We start from the raw sequence: 22,013 nt of genomic DNA, 5'->3' as shown, positions 1-22,013 counted from the left end.
TTACTTTTTGGACAACGAAGGTCTTGGAAGGTTCCAGAAAAGACCAGATTCGTCCATGTACGTCACGTGTACTGTCCTTCCTCCATAATCTCACGTAAAAACGGAGGAAAATCTCTAGCCGCCGCACGGTCAGCACTCGCTTCCTCACCAACAATGCTGATGTTGGTGACCTTGTTCCTCCTCTTAAACCTATGCAGCCAACCATGGGAAGCATTGAAGGGTTTGGGCTCTGCAATTCCCATTTTACGTGTCACTGCTGCGTATAGCTCACGTGCGTACTCCTGCACTGAGCGCGTGTCCACCGCCATGTTGCGTCGCGCCTGACGCACCAAATAACTCACCAGCAAAGTTTCCACTTTTGCCAGCACCCTGTTCTGGCAATACCTGATAGCTGAAGCACCTGCAGACTTTGTGAGCTTCATGTGCTCCTTTATCTTGGCTGCATCCTTCTTGATCGTACGAATCGTAGATTCGTTGACGCCATGCTGGCGCGCGAGATCAACTTGGCGTCTTCCTTTCTCCAAATCTTGAACAATTTGGTACTTCAGCTCGTAGCTTAATGAACGTCGTGTCTTCTTTGGTTTAGTGCCGCTGGGTCCAGGTAAGGAAAGGTTTCTCTCTGGGGGTGGTGGTCCGGCGGAAGCCATTTTACGGAACAATGGATGCGCGTTAACACGGCGTGGCCTTGAGGGATGAAACTGCCGCGGCTAGGTCAAGCGTCGTCTCTCCTCCCTCCCTCCCTCCCCGGGGTAGTCACGTCATAATACTTTAAGCCAATTACAGCTAGCAGCAGAGGGGGGTAGGGCTGCATGGCCAATCACAGTCCGAGACGTCATATGACGTCAGTGATAACGCAACAAAGACACACACTGCGCAACCTTACCGCGCCGCTTGCCCAAGCGGAGGGAGGAGGAGGGAGAGGCAGGCAGGCAGGCAGGAGGGCGGGCGGGCGGGTGGCGCGTGGTCAAAATCTAAAAATAGCATCCGAGCCGGACACTCACCGCGTTGCTGTGGAAAAATCCGCGTTAAGTGAAAGTTCAGCTTTGGCAAGGCACCGCGTATATGCGAAAACGCGTTAAGTGAAAGCGCGTTAAACGGGGTAATACTGTATACAGTACAATACAAAGGTACAATACAGTGCAGTACTCCATGAACTGTATTGCCGTAAACTGCGGCATATAAGTCGACATTTTAAGCTTGAAAAAATCTCTCTGAAACCAGGGGTCAACTTATACGCTGAGTATAAAATGTGAAACTGTACCACATTGTGGTAAACAAATGGAACAGCCTGCCTATCACACACTGTGCATCACTTAGTGTAACTCCCGTGGCCTGCCGCTAATATTTCCTACTAAAATTCATGTTTGGTAAACTTATTTAACATTGAGATTATAATAAAATAATCAATTCCAGTATAATTAAACGAACACACCACTACTTGCCATTGTCAACAGCTGATGGACAGTAAACAATCGATCAGAATGCCACTAAACACAGGCAGCCAGCCAGACAACTACCCGGTACTACAATATGGTGCCACCTGAGAAATTTTATGATAGCGCTATAGATTGTGAGTTAACATACACTACAGGGGTAATGACAGTTTAATGATAAATAATGGCAGTTTATTGAATATACACACAATGACACCGTAATTAAAATCTTTACTCTAAGATAAAAAGTTAAAACTTTAAATTCAAGATTAATTTTACTTCAAAGTTATATATTATTGACAATAAAAGCATGTATGATCACATTTTAAAACCCTTCAAAGTCTGCTGGCTGTTCATCGTCTAACATAAAGAGGTCTGCATATGGGTCCGAATCACTGGAAATTCCGACTTCATCTTCATTATATTTGCCGTCATTCTCCTCCTCGTCGTCACTCTCTTGCCACAACAAATCATCATCATCTCCATCCATTGCATTTGAAATCCCACATTTTTTTAACTATTTTACAACAGTTTCTACATGAACAGCTTCCCAAGACTTTATTACAAATTTGCACAACACATCCAGTGGTGGGGCACTCATATTACCCCCCTTCGTGAATGACCTTTCTCCTTCAACCATCCACTTATTCCACTCAGAACGAATATTGTCCTTAAATGGTTTATTTAGGCTTACATCAAGTGGTTGAAGCACAGATGGTAACCCCCTTGGTATTACTGCAGTTACAATGATGTTTTGTTGTAGATGCTTCTTGACCTTATCTGTTAAATGAGCTCTGAACATGTCCCAAACCAACAAGCTCCTTTCCTTGCATAATCCACCAGGCGGGGGCGGCCATTTTTTTGGTCCGGTAAACACAGCTGTGAGCGCTAGCTCCCAAATTTGGGATGTTTTCGAGCCTATTACATTATCTGAAGGATATATAGACACCTACATGTGTATAAGGACCTGAGGATAAGATAAGTATCGTCAAGCAACTTTGGTGTTGGGAACTTACTGTTTACCTTTCGAAAATAACTGCTCGGGGTCCCATCACTCCTGGCTGGGTGTTGTGGGATGTCAACATTGCCCCATGGAAAGTGAATTATCGCTTAAGAACTCTACATGGAAGAGTAAAGAAAAGATAGTATTGGACGAAGTTCTTGAAGACCTTGAGTTGAGTAGTGATGAGTCTAATACGAGTGATGAAGCACAAGGGAAGTTCGAAAGTGAGAAAATACAGCTACAACAAGAGGTAGTGAATAAGAAAGAAATTTCTAAAAGAATGAGGGAGACAATCTGGCATGAGGACAGTGAAAGCAAAGAAGTGAGAGAGGAGAAGAGACAAAAACATCTAGGACAAAAAACGTGTGTGGGTGGTAATAATAATGGAAATAACAGAAAGGAGATAGTGGAGAATGGATCAAGAACAGAGCAAAGTATGGAATTTGAAGGAAGCAGACAAGAACACACACAAGGTGAAGTTGGTCGTGTCAGGAAGAGATTAATTTTTCCACAGTCATGCCCGATGACCTTCCTTGAAAAATTAAAATGGGCAGTACAACTAGGACGGGAGCATCGCAGCTTTGAGCCTCTTTTGAAAGAAGGCACACACAAGCCTTATCTTACAGTGGGGACCATGGAGGCTGTGGAAATGTTGACAACTGTTGGGTACAAGGGATTACTGATGGTTTTGCCAGAGGAGAGCGACATACTACTTACAAAGGTTATAATCTTCAGGTACCCTGTAATACTAGATCCAGAATACTTATTGGATGACGAAAGATTTGTTTGGGTCAAGAGGCATTTAATAAGGGGCGAAGAGAGAAGCCAGATTATTGCTCTAATGAGAGGAAAGGTTCCAGAGAAAGTGTTCATCACAGGAGCAGGGTATAGGAAGGTGGCACTATATGTGGAGGGACCAATAATGTGTCTCAAGTGTTGCAGATGGGGACATAAGGCCTGGAGCTGTCAACTGGACCCACGTTGTAGATTCTGTGGGAAGAGGCACGAATCTAGCAACTGTAAGGACAAGATCAAAGCAGGAGAGAAAGTGAAGCCTTGTTGTTGTAATTGTGGTAAAACTCACAATGCTAGTTCAATTGCATGCGAGATGAGGCCACGTATGAGAAGTGACCAACAAAGGAATTATTCAGAGAACACTGAGGAAGTACGCTGTGATCTGACAGTGACAAGACAGCAGGAGAACACACAGACAGTGATTCCTGAGAATGCCTGGCATGAAGATTCAAGAAGGATAAGGACTGCGCTTGCGGCCGGAAGCGTTGTTGATGCCAGGAACAAACAGAGTAATAAACAAGTAGCAAGTGAGAGTAGTGGTGCAGCCCTCCAGGTTAGTGATAAAACTGTGCAAGAAATTCTGGGAGAAGAGGTGCTTAAGATGTTTCAGCTTTTGCAAAAGTTAGGTCAGAAAATAGAAGTGATAGAGAAAAGACTTGATACAGTGATAAATAAAGAAAGGGAAAACAAAGCTGTGAATAATGTAGAATTAAAAGGGAAAGAGGAAAGTGAAGAGTTCAAGCCTTTGAAAAATTCAGTGCTTAAAATAAGTATTAAAGGGAAGGAGAGGAAAATAAAGAATTGTGTAGTGCAGGGAGCAACAACTGAAAGTTTTAAAAAGGTGTTGGTAAAGTGTAAAGATGCTGATAAAGAAAAACTTTTGAGGAAATGGGAATCTGTGCAGGAGGATTGGGCCTTCTTAAAGAATCTGATTGGAAAGGATATAAAACGTGTAAATATTAATCCTGGATCTAGCTAGCCTTAAGATAATGTCCTGGAATGTTAATGGTCTACAAAATAGAGTGACAGATGTACATTACTTTACCCTTAAAAATAATATTGATATAATTACCCTTCAAGAGACTGGGGACAGGAAAGGCGACCTGCTTAAACTGTCTGGATATAAGGGATTTCATCTCTATTCGGGTGAAGGTATAAGAGGGGTCTCAACATACATTAAGAATTCCATACCAGCAGAACTAGTTGGAAGCCCGAGTAGAGTACAAGGAATAGAAAGTGTCTGTATAAAGTTATATTTGAAGGAAGGAGAATTGAACATAGCAAATTTGTATATTTCTGGAGGCTGTTTTGACCTCAACTTCTTACCAGATTGCATGTTTTTGGACTCAACTTTGGCTGTAGGAGATTTTAATGCTCGACATCCAAGACTCGAAACAATGGGGAGAATTAATAGTAATGGTATAAAATTTTGGCAATTTTTACAAGATCACCCAGATGCTTACTTGTTAGGAAATAAGGAAGTGACTCATATTAAAGGAGGAAGGTTAGACTATGCTTGCATGATAAGCAGTCATGGAGTCCAGGGAGAATGTGAGATAATAAGGGAGCTAGTCAGTGACCATTTTGTTGTGTATGTTCAATTACCATTAGGGAAGAGACAGGTGAGATATAGGAGGAAGAGATTGAAACTAAACAAGGATGACACAGAAGTGTTTACCAAAATATAGAGAAATGGTACAGAAATTATACACCAGTCTGTATGGATAGCTTTTATAATGACTTAGTTGGGGAGATAGAAAGATATTTAACTAAGTCAACACAGAAAAAAATAAATGATAAGAGACATGGGGCTAGGAAACACTGCTATACCAATGACAAAATGTTGAAGGGATGGACACAAATGTTAAGGGCAGCACATAAAGATTGGGTAAAGAATGGTAGAAGAGAAGAAGATAGGGAAATCTTCATGGATATAGCCAAAATATGTGGGCAGGCTAGGAAGGAGGCAAGGGAGAAATATTGGCAAGATTTTGCACAGCACATTGGGGAGAGTAAAAATCTCAAAGAAATATGGCAGGATATTAACAAAATTAGAGGAAAAAGGAGTAATTTTATTAGCCATCCTCATCCAGAGGAAGAAGCTAATAAACTGGTTGACAAATGGGCTAAAGCAGCAAGTGTTGCCTCCCTACCTAACAGGACAATAGAAGCATTAGATGAGTGGCAAAATGAAAGAAAAAGATTTATTTCATCAGCTCTAAATATTTGTGATGTAACATGTGTAGATATTACTCAAGATGAGTTATTAAATGCTGTTAAAAAAGGAAAATCTACAGCACCAGGCGAAGATGGTGTGACATGTGAAATTTTGAACTGCTTAGTTGGTATGGAAAATAGTCCATTATTAGATTTATTCAACATGAGCTATGCAGAGGGTAGATTACCAACAGAATGGAAGAAAGCGATAGTTATTCCTTTCCCTAAGGCAACTGGTGGATACAGGCCAGTGTCTTTAACATCTTGTTTTTCCAAGATGATGGAGAGAGTATTATTAAATAGGCTTGTATATATTGTGGGGGAAAATCTATCTTGTAATTTATTTGGTTTTTTGGAAGGGAAATGTACTTCAGACTGTGTTATAAAATGTTTATCAAATGATGCAGACAGATGTAGAGTTTTTGTGGATTTACAAGGAGCATTTGATAAAGCTCACAGTGAAGTAGTTATGAATGAACTGGCTGCTCTAGGGGTATCAGGAAAGTTGTTACACTGGATAGGTGACTACTTGCATGGAAGGAGAATCTGTGTATGGTATCAGGGATGTTTGTCTGAGGAAAGAGCACTTGAACTAGGCACTCCCCAAGGGGGAGTATTGAGTCCAATGTTATTTAATGTGTTAATGAACAAGATAGCCTCACACAAATATCCCAAAGGAGTTGTAACCATCATTTATGCAGATGACATCTTATTTCAAGGAAACTCTGTAAAAAATTTGCAGATTGCATTAAATAATTTTAGTGTTCTTTCTCAAAAGATGGGCTTAGTTATCAATGAAGAAAAAACCAAGTGTGAATGTAAAGGAAGAGGAACTGAATCCGTTTTTCTAAATGGAAAAATTGTTGAGAAAGTGTCAAAGTATAAATATTTAGGAATGTATATTGGCTTTACTAGTGAAAGTAAAGAGGCAGAAATATATCATGTCCTCACTCAATGTAGAGCAAGATTACAGCCCTTGAAGGCTCTAGCATGTTGTGGTAAAGGTGCTGGGGTACCCATACTGAGAATGATGTATATTTCTACCATCAGATCACTTATAGACTATGCAGCACCTGTCCTCTCTTGTACTGGTGAAGGAAGGCTACGGAAGCTTGAGATCATGCAAAATGAAGCAATGAGAATAATTTTAGGGTGTCAAAAGAATGCAATGATTGAGATAATGAAAATGGAACTAGGGTTACAGAGCATTTCACAGAGGGTCAATGAAATTAATACAGTTGCAGCAGTTCGATTAATGAGAGGGAACAGTGGGAGTAAATTTGTACAAGATATAAATGATGGTTTAAAAGGTAAAAGGACCTTCTGCAGGCAAGGCAAGAGAGGATACATGAATGGATTAGTAAATATTATTAAAAAATGTTATCTGGCAGACTGGTGTACAGCTGTTCAGAAGAGTTGTAAGAATCCACCCTGGGAAGAACGAGAAGTAGAGTTAGACATAGTGCCTCTCACAATGAAGAAATCATTACATGAACCAGGACAGTTAAGGGCTTTATATGGGAATAAGATTAGTAATGTGCCTAAAATAAACACATTGCATGTATATTGTGACGGTTCAGTTATGTCAAGTGGCAGGGCAGGGTGCGGGATCCTTATAAGACAGTACACAGAACAAGGAAATGATGACATCAAAATTGGACTTCGGTTGAGCAATTTTATTTCATCAACACAAGCTGAGTTATATGCAATGTTAGTAGGATTGGAAAATGTTGTAAAGAGGTATAAAGATGCATATTTTTTTGTTGATAGTAGGGCAGCTTTGGATTCTTTGAACAGTGGGAGTCCAGTCTTTGGACACATTATTGGTTCATGTAGAAAATTAGTAAATACAATAAGGAAAAATGGCCATAATGTTCAATTTGTATGGGTCCCTTCACATGTGGGGATTGGTCTTAATGAAGCAGTAGATATAATAGCAAAAAGAGCCACGGAAAAGGCCGAGATCGACATAATATGTACTAAAACCTTGAAGCAATTAAGGAGCAAATTACGGAAAATACAATCAATAGAAGATAATTTCAAAAGGAATGAAATATACGAGAAAAGTGAAACAATGAAACATTACCATCATGTTCTCATGAACACAAAATTTACATATGGGAAAGATAGGAGTAGGTGGAAAGATTCAGTGTATATGAGATTAAGATTAGGATATAAATATTATTGGGAACTTGGAGCTGAGAGAAGTGAACAGGATAAAGAATGTAGAGTTTGTAGAACATCCAGATCCCATACCCTGCCACATTATATACTGGAATGCCCATTGCTTAATGTATATAGAAATGCCCATATAAATAATGTCCCCATGCAAATAGAGTGGATGTTTAAAAATAGGAAAATAGATGAAATATTAAAGAAATATAGAAATTTTGCATCTAGAATATAACTATGTATTATAACTAATTATATGAAATATTAGGGATTTATGTGAGTCCTGAGAGGGACATTCCTGGACTGGGGTGAGGATGACTTATGTCACTTCATCCCTTTGAGATGTATTAATGTTTTTTTGTATCTCAATAAACGTATCAATCAATCCACCAGGCCGCCTACTCCACACATTGTCAATCCATAAATGTACTCCAGCTTCACCCTTCTCATGGACATGGACCAAAACACCTGTAGGGAACTTTATATCTGGCATTGTTTTTCTTTTAAATATAACCATTGGTTTTAATTTAGTTCCATCTGCAAGGCAGGTTAATACAACAGAGAATTTCGTCTTTTCGTGACCTGTACTTTTTATCAGAATAGTTTTTTACCTTTGGTGTCAACAGTCTTATTGCTAAGCATGTTGAAAAAACAAGGCGTTTCATCCATATTACTATCTGACACCGTGGGTAGTTGTGTTCCTTCCTCAGTCCAATGGCATATCTATGGAAATTTACCGAGGTATAATTTTGTCTTCGAGGTCAGCTGGGAGTTTCTGTGCAACTTTAGTTTTCTGCCACAAAACAAGATTTTTCCTCTTCATGAAGCGACTACACCAGTTCGCAGTTGCTTTAAAATTTTTGCTTTCATCTGGGTGTGTTTTGGACCACTTAAGTGCACGGGTGAGTATGTCAGTTGGGGTTACTGTACGGTATAGCCATCTTGACGATTTTCGTTGACCCGACCTGAATAATTTTCCAGTAGACCAGTAACAGATGCCGGTCCTTACAGCACATTTTTTCTTGGGTATCTTCTTCAGGGAGGCTTCACTGTTCTTCCAATCACACACCATCTTTCCATTTTACTCCATGTAGGCTTGTCCAGTGTATGGGGGATACACTGAACAAGCCTACATGGCAATTTACTAAACCATTGTGGCTTTATGCACTTGCTGGCATCCACTCATTACCCACACACCAATCTGACAACAGTTGAAAATATCTTATCCCCACGGCTCCCCCAGCAAAAAGCATGAAATATGACGCAAGCTTCAAGCTGAAAGTTGTTGCGTTTGCAAACTCTTCAAGCAACAGTAGTGCGGCGGATGACAGTTTAAGTCTAAGCTGTGTTGCTGTGCTGCTGACAGTGTAACGGACCCACGGTTTCGCAGTTGGCCGTTTGGTGTTGGTGGCGCCACTGGCAGTTTGTTTACTGATCCAGATGGCAGATCGTAAGTCAGGTGTACCATAATGTTCTACTATCATACCGTTTATAGCGGTACTGTCATGGTGCTATACTGGTATGCTGTGTAAACAATTACAATTTTATTGGAGGTGGTGAATTTGGCTTGGTGTTTACCAGAGTTCTTACGAAGATAACTTACTGAAGATTTTTAGCGGTTGCTTGCCTTCACTATATAATATATACAGTCAGTCCTCGACTTACGACGGGGTTAGGGACCGACGACCAGGTCGTAAGTCGAATTGGTCGTGTCGAAAATGCGAAAATAATACATAGAAAATAAAAAATGGGTGTTTCTTTTTCTTCTCAGCACCATGAGAACTCTCACTTTTACACTTGCCAGCCATTTTAAAGGGAATTACAAAAAAAAATTTTGTCAGTACACAGCGCGATCACTAACATCGGGACATGAAAATACGTAATTTGAAAAATATTTTATACGACTGCGGCGGTCATATGTCCGGGTGGTCGTAAGTTGAGTAGGTCGTAAGTAGAGGAGTACCTGTATATCAAATATTGAAAGGTATTACGGTAAGTATCTTGATGAAAGTGGCGTGGCCTTATTACACACTTTCGCCTATGTTTGGGGTCTTAGGGAGTCAACTTATATGGCGAGTATGGGCCTAAACCTGAATTTTGAACTAAAAATCTTTGTCGACTTATACACCACAATTTACGGTACATGTGTGTATAGTATTTACCATATCCCATGAAGGGCTTTCCTACACTGACTAACCTTCACAAATCTTAGGTATTCATTCCGGGCTTTGTTAACTGCTTCTTTCAATGCTTCTACATCACTCAGCAACCGGGTGACAGTAGGAATGGGTAGTTCTAGCAGCATCCCTGTTACCTATGGGAACAGTATATTGATGAAGCTTACACAATGAAAGACAAAGTAAAGGACACTAATGAGAATATGAAGCAATCATTAATTACCTGTACTAATATGAGTAATTCTAAACAAAAAGCTGTATGTCCAAGGAAGATTCTCCTCAAAATGCAACAATCATTTAATATCACCAAACAATTGACACACACTCACTTGCCTCTCTCATGCACACACTTTATCTTCCTTATCAAACCATGTTTTATCTCACTATTATATGGAATTTAGTAATATTTATCTACAAAAAAACCAGCAGTGAACTAATTCTAAACACAAAGTCAAGTCATACCTGAGCACAAAGTTCACTCTCAAGCACTGAAACAGCCTGGAAGAGTGACATGCCAAGAGATTCCCGCAACTCAGAATCTGGCCTGAAATGTTATGTTAAAATTTGTGATTAGTTCTAATATTACACATATAATTCTTCACTAAGATGGTTGTGTTGCTAGTTCAAATGCTATTTGAATTTTATCTTTTTCTAGTGATGGGGAGGTGACATATCAAATTAAATCTTCTTGATATATATTTTAATATTTATTTTACTATATCCTAAACTTAATACTGTATAGACAAGCATAGAAAGTCATTATGTAATCATAAATTTATTTATTTTTTACCCAGAGTTCATCAATATATTTCAAACAGTAAAGTTAACAAAGAGAGTAGAGTTACCCTCTTTGTTAACTTTACTGTAATAGGGCTTTACCCTAACTGAAAAAATGTAAATCCTGCATTATGATCAATTGTGTAATTATAAAATACAGCAACATTTTACCTTCCTTTCACTTTGTACTTTATGTTACACATTTGTTTTTGCCTTCTCAAGACAATGATAGAGAGGTTGGTGATTGAGAAATGAACAATTGAAAGTCTCATGATTTTCAAATAAATCTGATGTACTGCTTAGAGGATCATCGGTTATGTGGCTGTCAATGATCACAATCTCTATTAGTAAGCAATAACTATTAATATTGCGAGATGATATACAGTAAGATCTCATATTGCGCGCGATTTCATTTCGCGTTTTTGAATTTCACGAGCACTACCTAATGTAACCAAGTCTTATATTTGGCGTAAAATATCGCGAGATCCAGGCAGCTGAACGCGAGATCCAGCCAGCTGAATGCTGGCCACCGTCTTGAATGTCGTCACAGCCCTCATACCAGTTACAGTCATTTCTGCTAAAACGCGTGTTTTGTCAACGTGAATTGGTTGTAATGCGATTGATGACTAGGGAAACGCCGTTTGTAAAATGCGAACTTCTGCTTAAGAAAGTTGGACACAGCGTGATTCCATCCTCAACATTTTAAGTCTGGCACGGGATTATGCAATGTTTACAGGTCATGTTCGACATCACATGTTCAATTGATCCGTGTCTTTTGTTCAATTGATCCGTGTCTTTTGTTTGTGAAGTGTTTTTTGAGTTACTCTGTAAATTTTTTTTTTTTTTTTGCAAATTTAGCTGTTACCCATAAATACTGCATGAAAAGACTAAGTAAAAATAATGTTTTGTAGCGAGGACTAATAACAGTTTACACCAGCGCTCTGTGTTTGCATCACGTGGTCAGTTGAATCGCGCTGTTTCTGTCAATTACTCTGTGATTTTCGTCGTTTTCTCCAATTTTGTTGTGTTAGCGATGAATACGGAAAGACAAGGTAAGAATGTTCCCAAGAAGTGTTCTGGTGATCGAATTGCCGGTGATGAACGTAAAAGAGGTTTACAAGAACTCGACTCTCGCATTGTAGCCCGTGCCAACCTAGCGACCGCCCGGGGTGTTATTGTGTGCATTTTTGGTTGGTGCTCCACCTGTCGAGTCAAGATAATGGCCTCTACCTCTACTGGGGGTCCTACTGGTGCTGGTGGGGTGGGACAGACTCACCTAAATGGCCAAATAAGGAAAAGGAGAAGCGGGACCATCATAAGGGAGTTAAGTTTGCCAAGTACTTGATGCAGGATAGCACTGTGTGATTAAGTTACTTGAGGAAGGCCTAAAAACTAGTTTCCGGAAAGTACAATCAGGTCAATAAAGGCAGAATTTGCATCATTTGGAGGTTACAAATAGGCAAATCAGAGGTTGATGTAGAGTGGCCAGTCTATATTGTTAGTTTTCCCATTAGTTTATGTACTGTATTTGCATTTGGCGAATTTGAATTTGGCGCAATTTTTCCAGTCTATATTACAGTCAGTTCTGCTATAACGCGATAGTTATGTTCTTGTAAAACATCGTGTTATAGAAATTCGCGTAATAGAAATAACAGGGCTTATGGAGAAAATAGGGTTAGGTGCAGATTACTACTCGAAATCGAAAAAAATTTAGTAGTTAGCCTAACACAAAGGATAGCACAGTCTAAATAAATGTTACATTCATATCTAATAATGAAATCATACAGTAAATGTAACACTTTACCTTGAAAAAATATGAATATAATTTGATGGGGGAGAAGGGTGACTTTGAGGTTGATAACATCGAGCTTCTCTTCAAGGGTTATAGCCTTTCTTTTATGATCATCACCGGGAATGCGATCACCAGAACGCTTCTTGGAGATATTCTTCTTTACCATATTCACAGTTAATACCACAAAATTGGAGAAATAGTGAGCAAAAATCGCGTTACAGCAAACAAGCGTTCGCGTTATACAAATATCATTCCTCTATTCATAAATCGCGTTAGAGCCAATTCGCGTTGTCAAAACACGCGTTATAGCAGAACTCACTGTACTCGTAAAGTACAAGATCTTACTGTAATTAACTTAAAGTTCTAATTAATTCTGAAGGTTTACTTTCCTAACAAAACTGACAAAATCAAATTCAGTCAAGTCCAGTACTCACTCAGATATGGAAGCAACTATTTTTTCAACATTCTCTTCTAAGAATGCATCAGATGTGAGCAGATCAATAATCTCCTTATTTGATATATTAACAACCAACATGTCTGTCACCTGCAAGAGTGAGAGACCAATAATTAATTTGACAGTAAGCAATAGCTCCCAGCATCTCAAGAGAAGCGCGTTGAACATGGGAAAATCAATATGTAGGAAAGGTGCAAATGCTCCATTGAGTTTTCATTTAATTTTTGCATTTTATGAGGTAAGAAACAATATTTTCTCTATATACAATTCCCATGAATCTGACATCTAAAATAATGTGGGGTCAGCAATTTTCTGAATGATTAGTGATAGCTATAAAATCTTCAAATATGTCATTGATAAAAAAAAATTTTTTTTACTTTTATCCCCTTCACACTCCGTTCGGCTCATTAGCCAAATATATTAGTACCTGCTCCGGCCTGGTCTTGAAAAAGCTCACACTCAGTGCCATCACAACACTCTCTGGCAGTTTGTTCCTAGAATTTACAGTTTTCTGGACTTTTGGCTTATTCAATCTTGAGCTGTGACCTCTAGTGGGGCAGGCATCCACCAGCTTCAGGTAAGGACACTTGACTGAGTAGTGTCTTCTGAGATGTTAATAAACTTCAACTAGGTCACCCCTTGCCCTCCTATAGTATAACCGAGGCAGTTGTAATCTCTCTGGGTAATTGAGACATTGCAGTGGAGGCACCAGTCTGGTGGCCCTCCTTTGGAAATTTTCAATCAACTGACAGTCTGTAGCATATCTTAGGGACCAGATGGGTTGACAGTACTCCAGACGGGGAAGCACTTCACTCTTGAAGATCGTAACGAAAGATGGACCATCTAGATATCTGAGCGAACTTCTTATAAGACCTACTAGTTTAGTTGCATGATTCACCTTCATCCCACAATGGCCCGAGAACTTCAGTTCGTTGTCAACATACACAACCAGGTCCTTTTCACATTCGGTCTCTATTCATTTTTTTCGTCCCATTAGGACATGTGATGCCTCCTTACTCTTGGTATGACCTAGGAGAATCCTTTTATACTTCGTGACATTGAATCTTAGCAACCATTTCTTTGACCACTCTTTAAGCTAACAGAGATCTTTCTGTAGCTCTTCACAGTCTGTTTAGTTCTTAATATTCCTGATAATTTGGCATTGTCTGCAAACATTTGTACAGAGGAGTGTATAGTTCCATCTTGTCATTTATGAAACAAACAAATAACAACGGCCCGGGTACACTGCCCTGTGATACCCCACTTGTCATGAGTACACATGACAATTTTGTGCAATTAATCACCACACACTGCTTGCTATCATGAAGAAAGTCTCCAATCCACATAAGGACACCTCCCATACCATTACAGTTAAAATAGAAGCCTTTCATGGGGTATGCTGTTGAAAGCCTTGGGAAAATATAGCTATATGTTTGTAGTTTAATTGACAAAACATGTAACAAGATACACCTGCTACAGTAGATATGGCTGGCATGATGGGTAAAAAAGTTATTATTGATGTTAAGCACCATTTCTCAGTGTTGACACTAGAATTTGCTGGAGATACAGCATTACTGACAGAAACATTGGTACACAAAGTTTAAATTTTATCTGTCTTAAATCCAAATGTATTTTATGTTTTCTAATAAAAATCCTATAGTGTATTCATGATACTATTAAATCTTTCAACTCACCTGGTCTGCGAGGGCTGGGTTAAGATAGCGTACTTTGGCAAGTAAGTGTTCGCAGAGCACCTCTCGTGTCTCAGGAAGAGGTCCATTCTCCATTTTTATTAAAATATTTTGCAGTACGTATACTGAAACCGGAAAAAAACAATTAAATTCAGTGTAACCATCCTATGTGTCACCATCTTCATCATTATATGGACATTTTCCAGTGTCTTGCAGTTTCTCTTGTAAAGTTCCTATCTCTAATGTCACTTCATACAACTTCCTTTGTCATTCTTGGCCTACCCCTGGCTCTCCTCCTCCTCCACATTTGGACTCGTGCACCTCTTGACTCAACTGGCCTCATCCATTCTACCTGCTTCTACCTAGAACTTTGCTAATACTGTACTGTATTGCATAGTACTCTCAATACCCAGCTTCCTTCTCAACTCTGAACAGGGTTTCCTGTCTTCCAGTGTCACATTACACCTTACCATTCTCATTTCAGATCAGTCAAGTTTACTTTATGTCAACTTCAACTGCCTATGTTTTACAGCCATACAACATTACACTTCTCACACCAGCCACATACATTCTTCCTTTCACTCAGAGGGATAAATCTACCATTTTTTCTTCAGATAAAACCTTATAGAAAACCTAAATCCAGTGAAAGCAATACATCTCGAAACACGAAGGGACATAACTACAAGCTCGCCAGGTTTCTCTCATCACGCAAAATGAACGTAAGGGTGGTAGACCTATGGAATGGTCTACCAAACCAAGCTGAAGTATCACTAACAGTACTGGGCTTCTAGATTATCATGAACAATGGAGGGCTCCTACAGAGGCCACTGGCCTCCTTCCCATCATGGTCATCTCCAGTGTGTGGCCATTAGGTACAGTGCAGTACACATATTGTCAGCACCTCACTACCAAATTAAAATCCAATGTTTTGTCTGGGTCTCAGCCTTGAATGGTATCAAAAACAGTGGTACAATAACTTCCCTTTCCACCTCTGCATGTATTTCACTTAATATGCTCACTATTGGTCTATAATCATAGTGCACATAAAAAAATTATAATTTAAAACATGCTTAAGAGCATTTTAAGACATTTGAGGAAGATTTTTTTTGTAGGAATGTTTATCAGGTTTTATAATAGGAGTCTGTGGGAAAATGTGATCCAATTTTCAAAAGGATTCTCAGAAATGGAACCGTTATGTAAATCAGGAAAAGCCTGTATACTGTACAATACCTCTTATAATGGACAAAATGCGTTCTTGAGGCTGTCCGCTAGGCAAATATCCGTTATAAGTAGTTATGGTGCTATGGAGATGAATTCTTACTAATAGCAAAATTAGTCAAAATTATAAATAAATCCCTTTAAATACTACCAATTTCTTAAAGAATGACTAAATAATGATTATAAAAGCCAAACTACATTTGAAACATTATAAAAAAAGTTGCAGTCACTTAATATACATGTACAGTAATATTCCACTGTCATCGCCATATGAAAAGTAAACATTAAGGGCAAGCAAACAGCTCCAGCACAACAAAAATGGCTGTAACAAGGCGACATTATCCTTTACATGCATATGAGCATTTACAAGTTAGTTATCATTATTATTATTACAATTTCGCCCCCCAGGCTTCGATGTGGGTCAGTGACCTGTGCCCAGGCGGCCTAATCCCTGTAAAAAAAAAAAAAAAAGTTTGGTTCGGTAGGTACGTTACATTAGGTTTGGGTAGGTAGATAGGTAATTAGGTTAGGTTTGCTTAGATAAGCAGGTAAGTAATTACTGTGGGTAAGGTTTGGTTAGGTAGGTAGGTAGATAATTACTGTAGGATAGTTTTGGTTAGGTAGGTAGGTAGGTAGGTAGGTAGGTAGGTAGATAATTACTGTAGGTAAGGTTTGGTTAGGTAGGCAGGTTAGGGTATTAATATTTCAGTTTGTATGGAAATGTTGCTGGAGTGTGTTCCATTACTTAGACTTTGATAATTTCGTTGCTGAGAAGCATCTCTCAACACGAAGCACAAATATGGAGTCATCAGGAGAAAGAACATGGAGAGCCTTTAGGGGAAACTAAGGAAAAACTACTGTACAGGAAGTGGGTAGAGGTGGTGCAGATGGCTAACACCAGAAGGAACTTATGGAATTGGACCAACATTTCCAGAGATATTGTTTGGATACACGGTAGTAAGGAATAAAATTGATACAAAAATGCACAAAACCAAACAGAACCTAACGTAGCGTAACATAATGAAACCGATCAGTAAAACGTTATTGTATGGTTAAAACATTCATATAAACAACGAGAACCTGATGTAACCTAAGGCAATAACTGAGGGAACAACCAGTGCATGGCACCATAACTGCTTATATAATACAAAAGATTGTTAACCGTCTCCTTCTGGAAGTATAATAAGAATATGAACCTAGAGTTAACTTCGAATTCAATGAAAAACCAAATTTATGAGTTTAAACCTTAACCATATGATTCTAATCCTGTATATGGCTAATATTTATGACCAACTCACCGACGCATTAATATTTGTTTTGATGTTTGTTTTCTTATTATATTTTAAACAGTAAGTTTAGATATAATAATCACTTCCTTGGAGAATGATTCATTTGGTAGATAATTAGGTGCCTTGGCGTGCACTACTTTGTCTTCTCGGTGGTAATGTGGCGATGATGCCGTATTCCCGTATCTAAACAACCAATCATATTGAGTGCTTTGATTGATACCAGTGTACAGCTATGAGCCGCACAGTCCAGGTGGCTGCTCTCACAGCCAAAAAAAAAACATGAAATTATTGTACACCACATCATAGTAAGTCCTTTCTATATAATAACAGAGGCCAGAGCACCATGGCTAGGTAAGGTTTGGTAGGTTTGTTTGGTTAGGTTAGTGAGGCCTTCTAACAATGCTTACACTGCTTGTTCTTCTTATCAACTAAGGTTAGGTTAGGCTTAATTTAGAAATAACCACTTTTTAACACATTTGCCAAAACTATGAAAAAGTGTTCACTGCAAAACAGTGAAATTGCGGCGTGTTTAAAATCTTTTTCTATGAAATATCAGAGGCGGCTCAGTCATAAATACTGTAATTACCCCTGCATACTGTACATGACAGACTTTCTGAAATGTATTGCACAGCAAAGAAAAAGTGTTTGCAATATATGTAAAAGCAGACATCAATAAGGGAAAATGCAATGGTACAGTATTAGATAAAAGTAAAAGTAAAAAAAATAATTATTTACAATTAAATGATTAACTTGTATCATTTCTATTGCTTTCTGTCATGCATGCAACATCTCTGGAAAAATTAAGTATTTCTATAAATTCCTTCTGGTGTTAGCCATCTCCTCCACTATTACCATAGAGTGTAATTCCTCCGTCTGATTTAGTATATTGTTGAGGTAAAAAATTAGTTTTCTTGAAGAAATATTTCTTGTAAGTTAGTTGGATAACCTGGACCCTCTAGTAAGGTGCTACACAATTCCTCCTACATTAACAATAGACTTATGGAGGATGGCCTTCATGGACCTTTATGGAGATCAAATAATAGTAACTGATCGAGAAATCCAGTATACAAACATTAATATTATCAATCTTGTAAAAATACTTTTATATATTAATCCTTTAATATACATATGGAGGCTCCAGAAATGTATCCTATTACTAACAGTTCACTTTCACAAAAAAAAAAATAAAGGTAAAATTTCAGTTTCGGTCATCGCTGTTTTTTCCGATGGGTTTTTATGTGTTTTGAATGATTTTAACCTGACCTGACCTGACTGGCCCTGCCCTAACCTAACCCAACCACAGAACCCAGGAACTATTATCTAACCTAACCTAACCCAACCACAGAACCCAGGAACTATTATCTAACCTAACCTAACCCAACCACAGAACCCAGGAACTATTATCTAACCTAACCTAAATTCCCTGGATGACCGAAACTAAAATAATACCAAAACTAAGTAGGTACCTGAAAACTAAAGGGGTGACACCACTTAACTAAAACAAAAAACATAAAATATTCTTCTAATTCAAGGATTATTAACAAAGTGAACCGTCATAACCCTTACAATGACAGTCCTGAACCTGACAGCTCTCACAGTTCACAATAACTGTAGTAAAGTTGTGTTAGCAGGATCACTTAAGACATTTCATCTACGGCAAAGAACAATTAAGTTACATAGTAGTGATAAAAGTCAATAATTCGTTGGTTAACAGCTAATCACCTCACATGGACTCCTGTACTAGCAGCAGCCAACCAACAGAGAACATGGACGTAAATAAACAGTTTGGTGAATGAGTTTAAAGGTGTTACCGTAGTATTAAATACTACTACTACTACTACTACAGTACTACTAATACTAATACTAATACTAATAATAATAATAATAATAATAATAATAATAATAATAATAATAATAATAATAATAATAATAATAATAATAATAATAATAATAATAATAATAATAATAATAATAATAATAATAATAATAATAATAATAATAATAATAATAATAATAATAATAATAATGTACTGTATATGAACTCTTGGAACAATCTGGAGCAGGTTCCTATATATTCAGGTTCAGGAACTTCAGGAGCCAGTGCATGCACGCCTGTGTAGTCTGGACCAACACCCACCAGTGTCTTGGAATCTGGTTCGACCAGAAACTCACTTTCAAGCCGCAACTCGAGTATCTCAGGCACGAGGTCGCTCACCAGCACAACCGCAGGAGCGAACATACACGTGCTCAAAGCCTACTACAGTACACGGCCGCCATCAGATCGCTGGTAGATTACAGTGTTCCAGCGCTCATTGGACTGAGAGAAGACCAGATAGCTAAGCTAGAAGTTATCCAAAATAATGCTCTCAGGACCATGCTCGGAGCACCCAGGTGGACCAGAGCTTCCAATTTGCAAATGGAAACTGAACTACCACCCCTGGCAGTACGAGTCAAGCAGGTGACAGCCGGTCTCCTCGCCAAAATCTGTAAAACAGATAAGCCCACAGCTGCCACAACGCGAATCAGTGCCTCCCTCCACCTCGACCACACGGACTCCAAACCAGCCATGCAGGCGCTGTAACACAGTCAATCAAGAGACAACGTCCACATCATAACCTCGATCCTCGTACAGCTACAGGACTTCCAAAGACAAAATCGCCCAGTCGTCTTACACTGGATTCCCAGTCATGTAGGGATCGGGGGAAATGACATGGCAGACGAAGCAGCCACACGTTCTACAGGCGTACACATTCAAGTTCCAGCAAGCGTGCAACAGATCAAGAACCACCTCAGAAAGACTACCAAGCTCCACATCCAAAAGAGCTTCCTTGACGCATTCAACGCTGGTTCCCAATCAGCCAAATGGTACCTGGTGGCTACAAAAGGGGAACCACCATTCGCGGACAAGAAACACCAAGCCAAACCCAAGTTAGCCTTCATCGACTACGACTAGGGTACAAGTGCACCTGGCAGACGATCGGAAATGCCGTCAGGGAATGCATCTACTGTCAGGAGCTAGCGGCCAACCCACTGGAACACTATCTCCTCGACTGCAAAGTCACACAAAGTGTCCGAAACAGAATTCGAAACTTCCAAGAAGAACACACAACACCAGCGGCCACTCTAACCCAAAAGGCCCAAACAAACCACATTCACCACCTTCTCCGGGTCATCACCACTCTAACCCAAAAGGCCCAAACAAACCACATTCACCACCTTCTCCGGGTCATCACACGATACTCACCACCCAGATAGCTTAGGAAGTTTCCTCCTCCAGCAAATGCAGACCCCAGTTCGGGGGGCGCGCCACTCCGAAACTGACCACGTCCAAGAGTGGGGGTTGGTGGTAAGCGTTCACTGACCGAGGGTCCGCTCACACTTGCAAACCTGCAGTATCCTTTCATATCTGCAAGTAGGACAACCTCCAATCCCAAATCCGGTCTGGCTGCTCCAAGAGCTCCAGCCGGAACCACCAAACGGGCCGCCTTCAGGCAAAGGCCCGTGTCGGACTACGGTCCGACAATCTCAACAACACAACAACATGCCCGGCCAGTTCAGTACAGTACTTGCAAACAGTGCATAACATATACATGATCGATCGCCCAAGCGGCACGAGCTGATCAGTGGCGAAGAGGATAAAAGTAAAAAGTAAAGTATAATAATGTTACGACCCTCCACAGCTTGCCCAGCTTTCACCACTGGTTACCAACGGCTGGGTCGATTGGAGCGCCTGAACTTGCCTAGCTTATACTACAGACGGGCAAGGGGTGACCTAATTGAGGTGTATAAGCATCTCAAGGGGCACTACTCAGTCGAGTGTCCTTACTTGGAGATGGCGGACGCTCGCCCCACAAGGGGTCACAGCTCAAGATTGAAGAAGCCCCAAGTCCAGAAAACTGAGAGGGCAAACTTTTTCGGAGTGAGGGTTGTAAACTCTTGAAACAATCTACCAGAGAGTGTTGTGACGGCACCGAGTGTGAGCTCTTTCGACAAGACTTGACCAACACTGGAGCGGGTTCAGGTACATCCAGGAGCCGGTGCATGCCCAGTACAAGCCAACAGTGCGTAACAGAGACGTGACCGATCGCCCAAGCGGCTAACGAGCCGATCTTTTGGTGAAGAGGATAAAAGAAAAGAAAAGTAAAAGTAATTAGAGACGTGACCGGTAATTTCCCGACGATCGGTATCAGTGTAACAGACAAACAGACGTCCCTCACATTGGCACTCTTTCGTCTCCTAGAGCCTTCTGGTGGCCACATTGATATTGATGGTGTTAACATTACCAAGATTGGTCTCCATGATCTCCGAGGACACATCAGTATTATACCCCAGGATCCAAACTGTTCACTGGGACACTCCGCATGAATCTCGACCCATTTGATGTCCATGAAGACATGGTCATCTGGCATGCACTTGAGCTTGCTAATCTTAGTCAATATATCCGCAGTCAACCACAAGGTCTTAAACACATGGTAGATGAGGACGGCTCCAACTTTAGTGTTGGCCTTCGGCAATTGGTGTGTCTGGCACGGGCATTACTCCGCAACTCTCAGGTTTTGGTGCTTGATGAAGCCACAGCAGCTGTCGACTTGGAAACAGACAATCTTCTCCAGGTAACCATCCTCAGTTTAATGATTGTACTATGCTTACAATAGCACATCGCCTGAACACAATCATTGACTATGACAGGGTGATGGTACTGAAGGAAGGAAAGATTGTTGAATTCGACTCCCCATCAGCTCTGTTAAGCTGTCCTGATTCTATTTTTTATGGCATGGCCCAAGATGCTGGATTAGTTTAGTTTCTCTCAACATTCAGTATTTTTGGTAGTGACCCTGCTTGTCAGCTAAGAGGACTTTTCAAAGACTTACATATAAAAGTGGGTTGATACTAGGAATGGCATCCAGTCATAAGATTTGCCGGTACATGCCCAGTACCTGCCAACAGTATGTAACAGAGAGCCAGTACATGATTAGTAGTGTACTTGCCAACAGT

General features: G+C 39.8%; 1 protein-coding gene and 1 pseudogene across 13 annotated transcripts in view; one reads left to right on the top strand and one right to left on the bottom strand.

Annotated features, from left to right (window-relative positions):
• The window catches only part of LOC121872430 (polyadenylate-binding protein, cytoplasmic and nuclear-like), a 39,059-nt gene extending 20,242 nt beyond the window's left edge, over window positions 1-18,817 (bottom strand). For 4 of the 13 annotated variants that reach the window (XR_006090077.1, XR_006090076.1, XR_006090078.1 and 1 more), the window contains exons 1-5: window positions 18,585-18,730; window positions 14,515-14,636; window positions 12,801-12,910; window positions 10,260-10,341; window positions 9,818-9,934 (exon numbers count right to left, since the gene is read on the bottom strand). Coding sequence is in view for 10 of the 13 variants with exons in the window: in XM_042375181.1 (XP_042231115.1) it covers window positions 9,818-9,934; window positions 10,260-10,341; window positions 12,801-12,910; window positions 14,515-14,607 (402 nt within the window). In the remaining 3 variants the exon portion in view is untranslated. The other 9 variants (XM_042375180.1, XM_042375177.1, XM_042375178.1 and 6 more) reach the window with 6 other exon arrangements.
• LOC121872473 lies at window positions 17,362-21,819 on the top strand (annotated as a pseudogene).
• Window positions 21,820-22,013: the final 194 nt, after the last annotated feature.

This window comes from Homarus americanus, unplaced genomic scaffold (genome assembly GCF_018991925.1).
Source record: "Homarus americanus isolate GMGI-L3 unplaced genomic scaffold, GMGI_Hamer_2.0 scaffold11302, whole genome shotgun sequence".
NCBI classification, from domain to species: domain Eukaryota; kingdom Metazoa; phylum Arthropoda; class Malacostraca; order Decapoda; family Nephropidae; genus Homarus; species Homarus americanus.
This window is presented reverse-complemented; position numbering and strand designations above follow the sequence as displayed.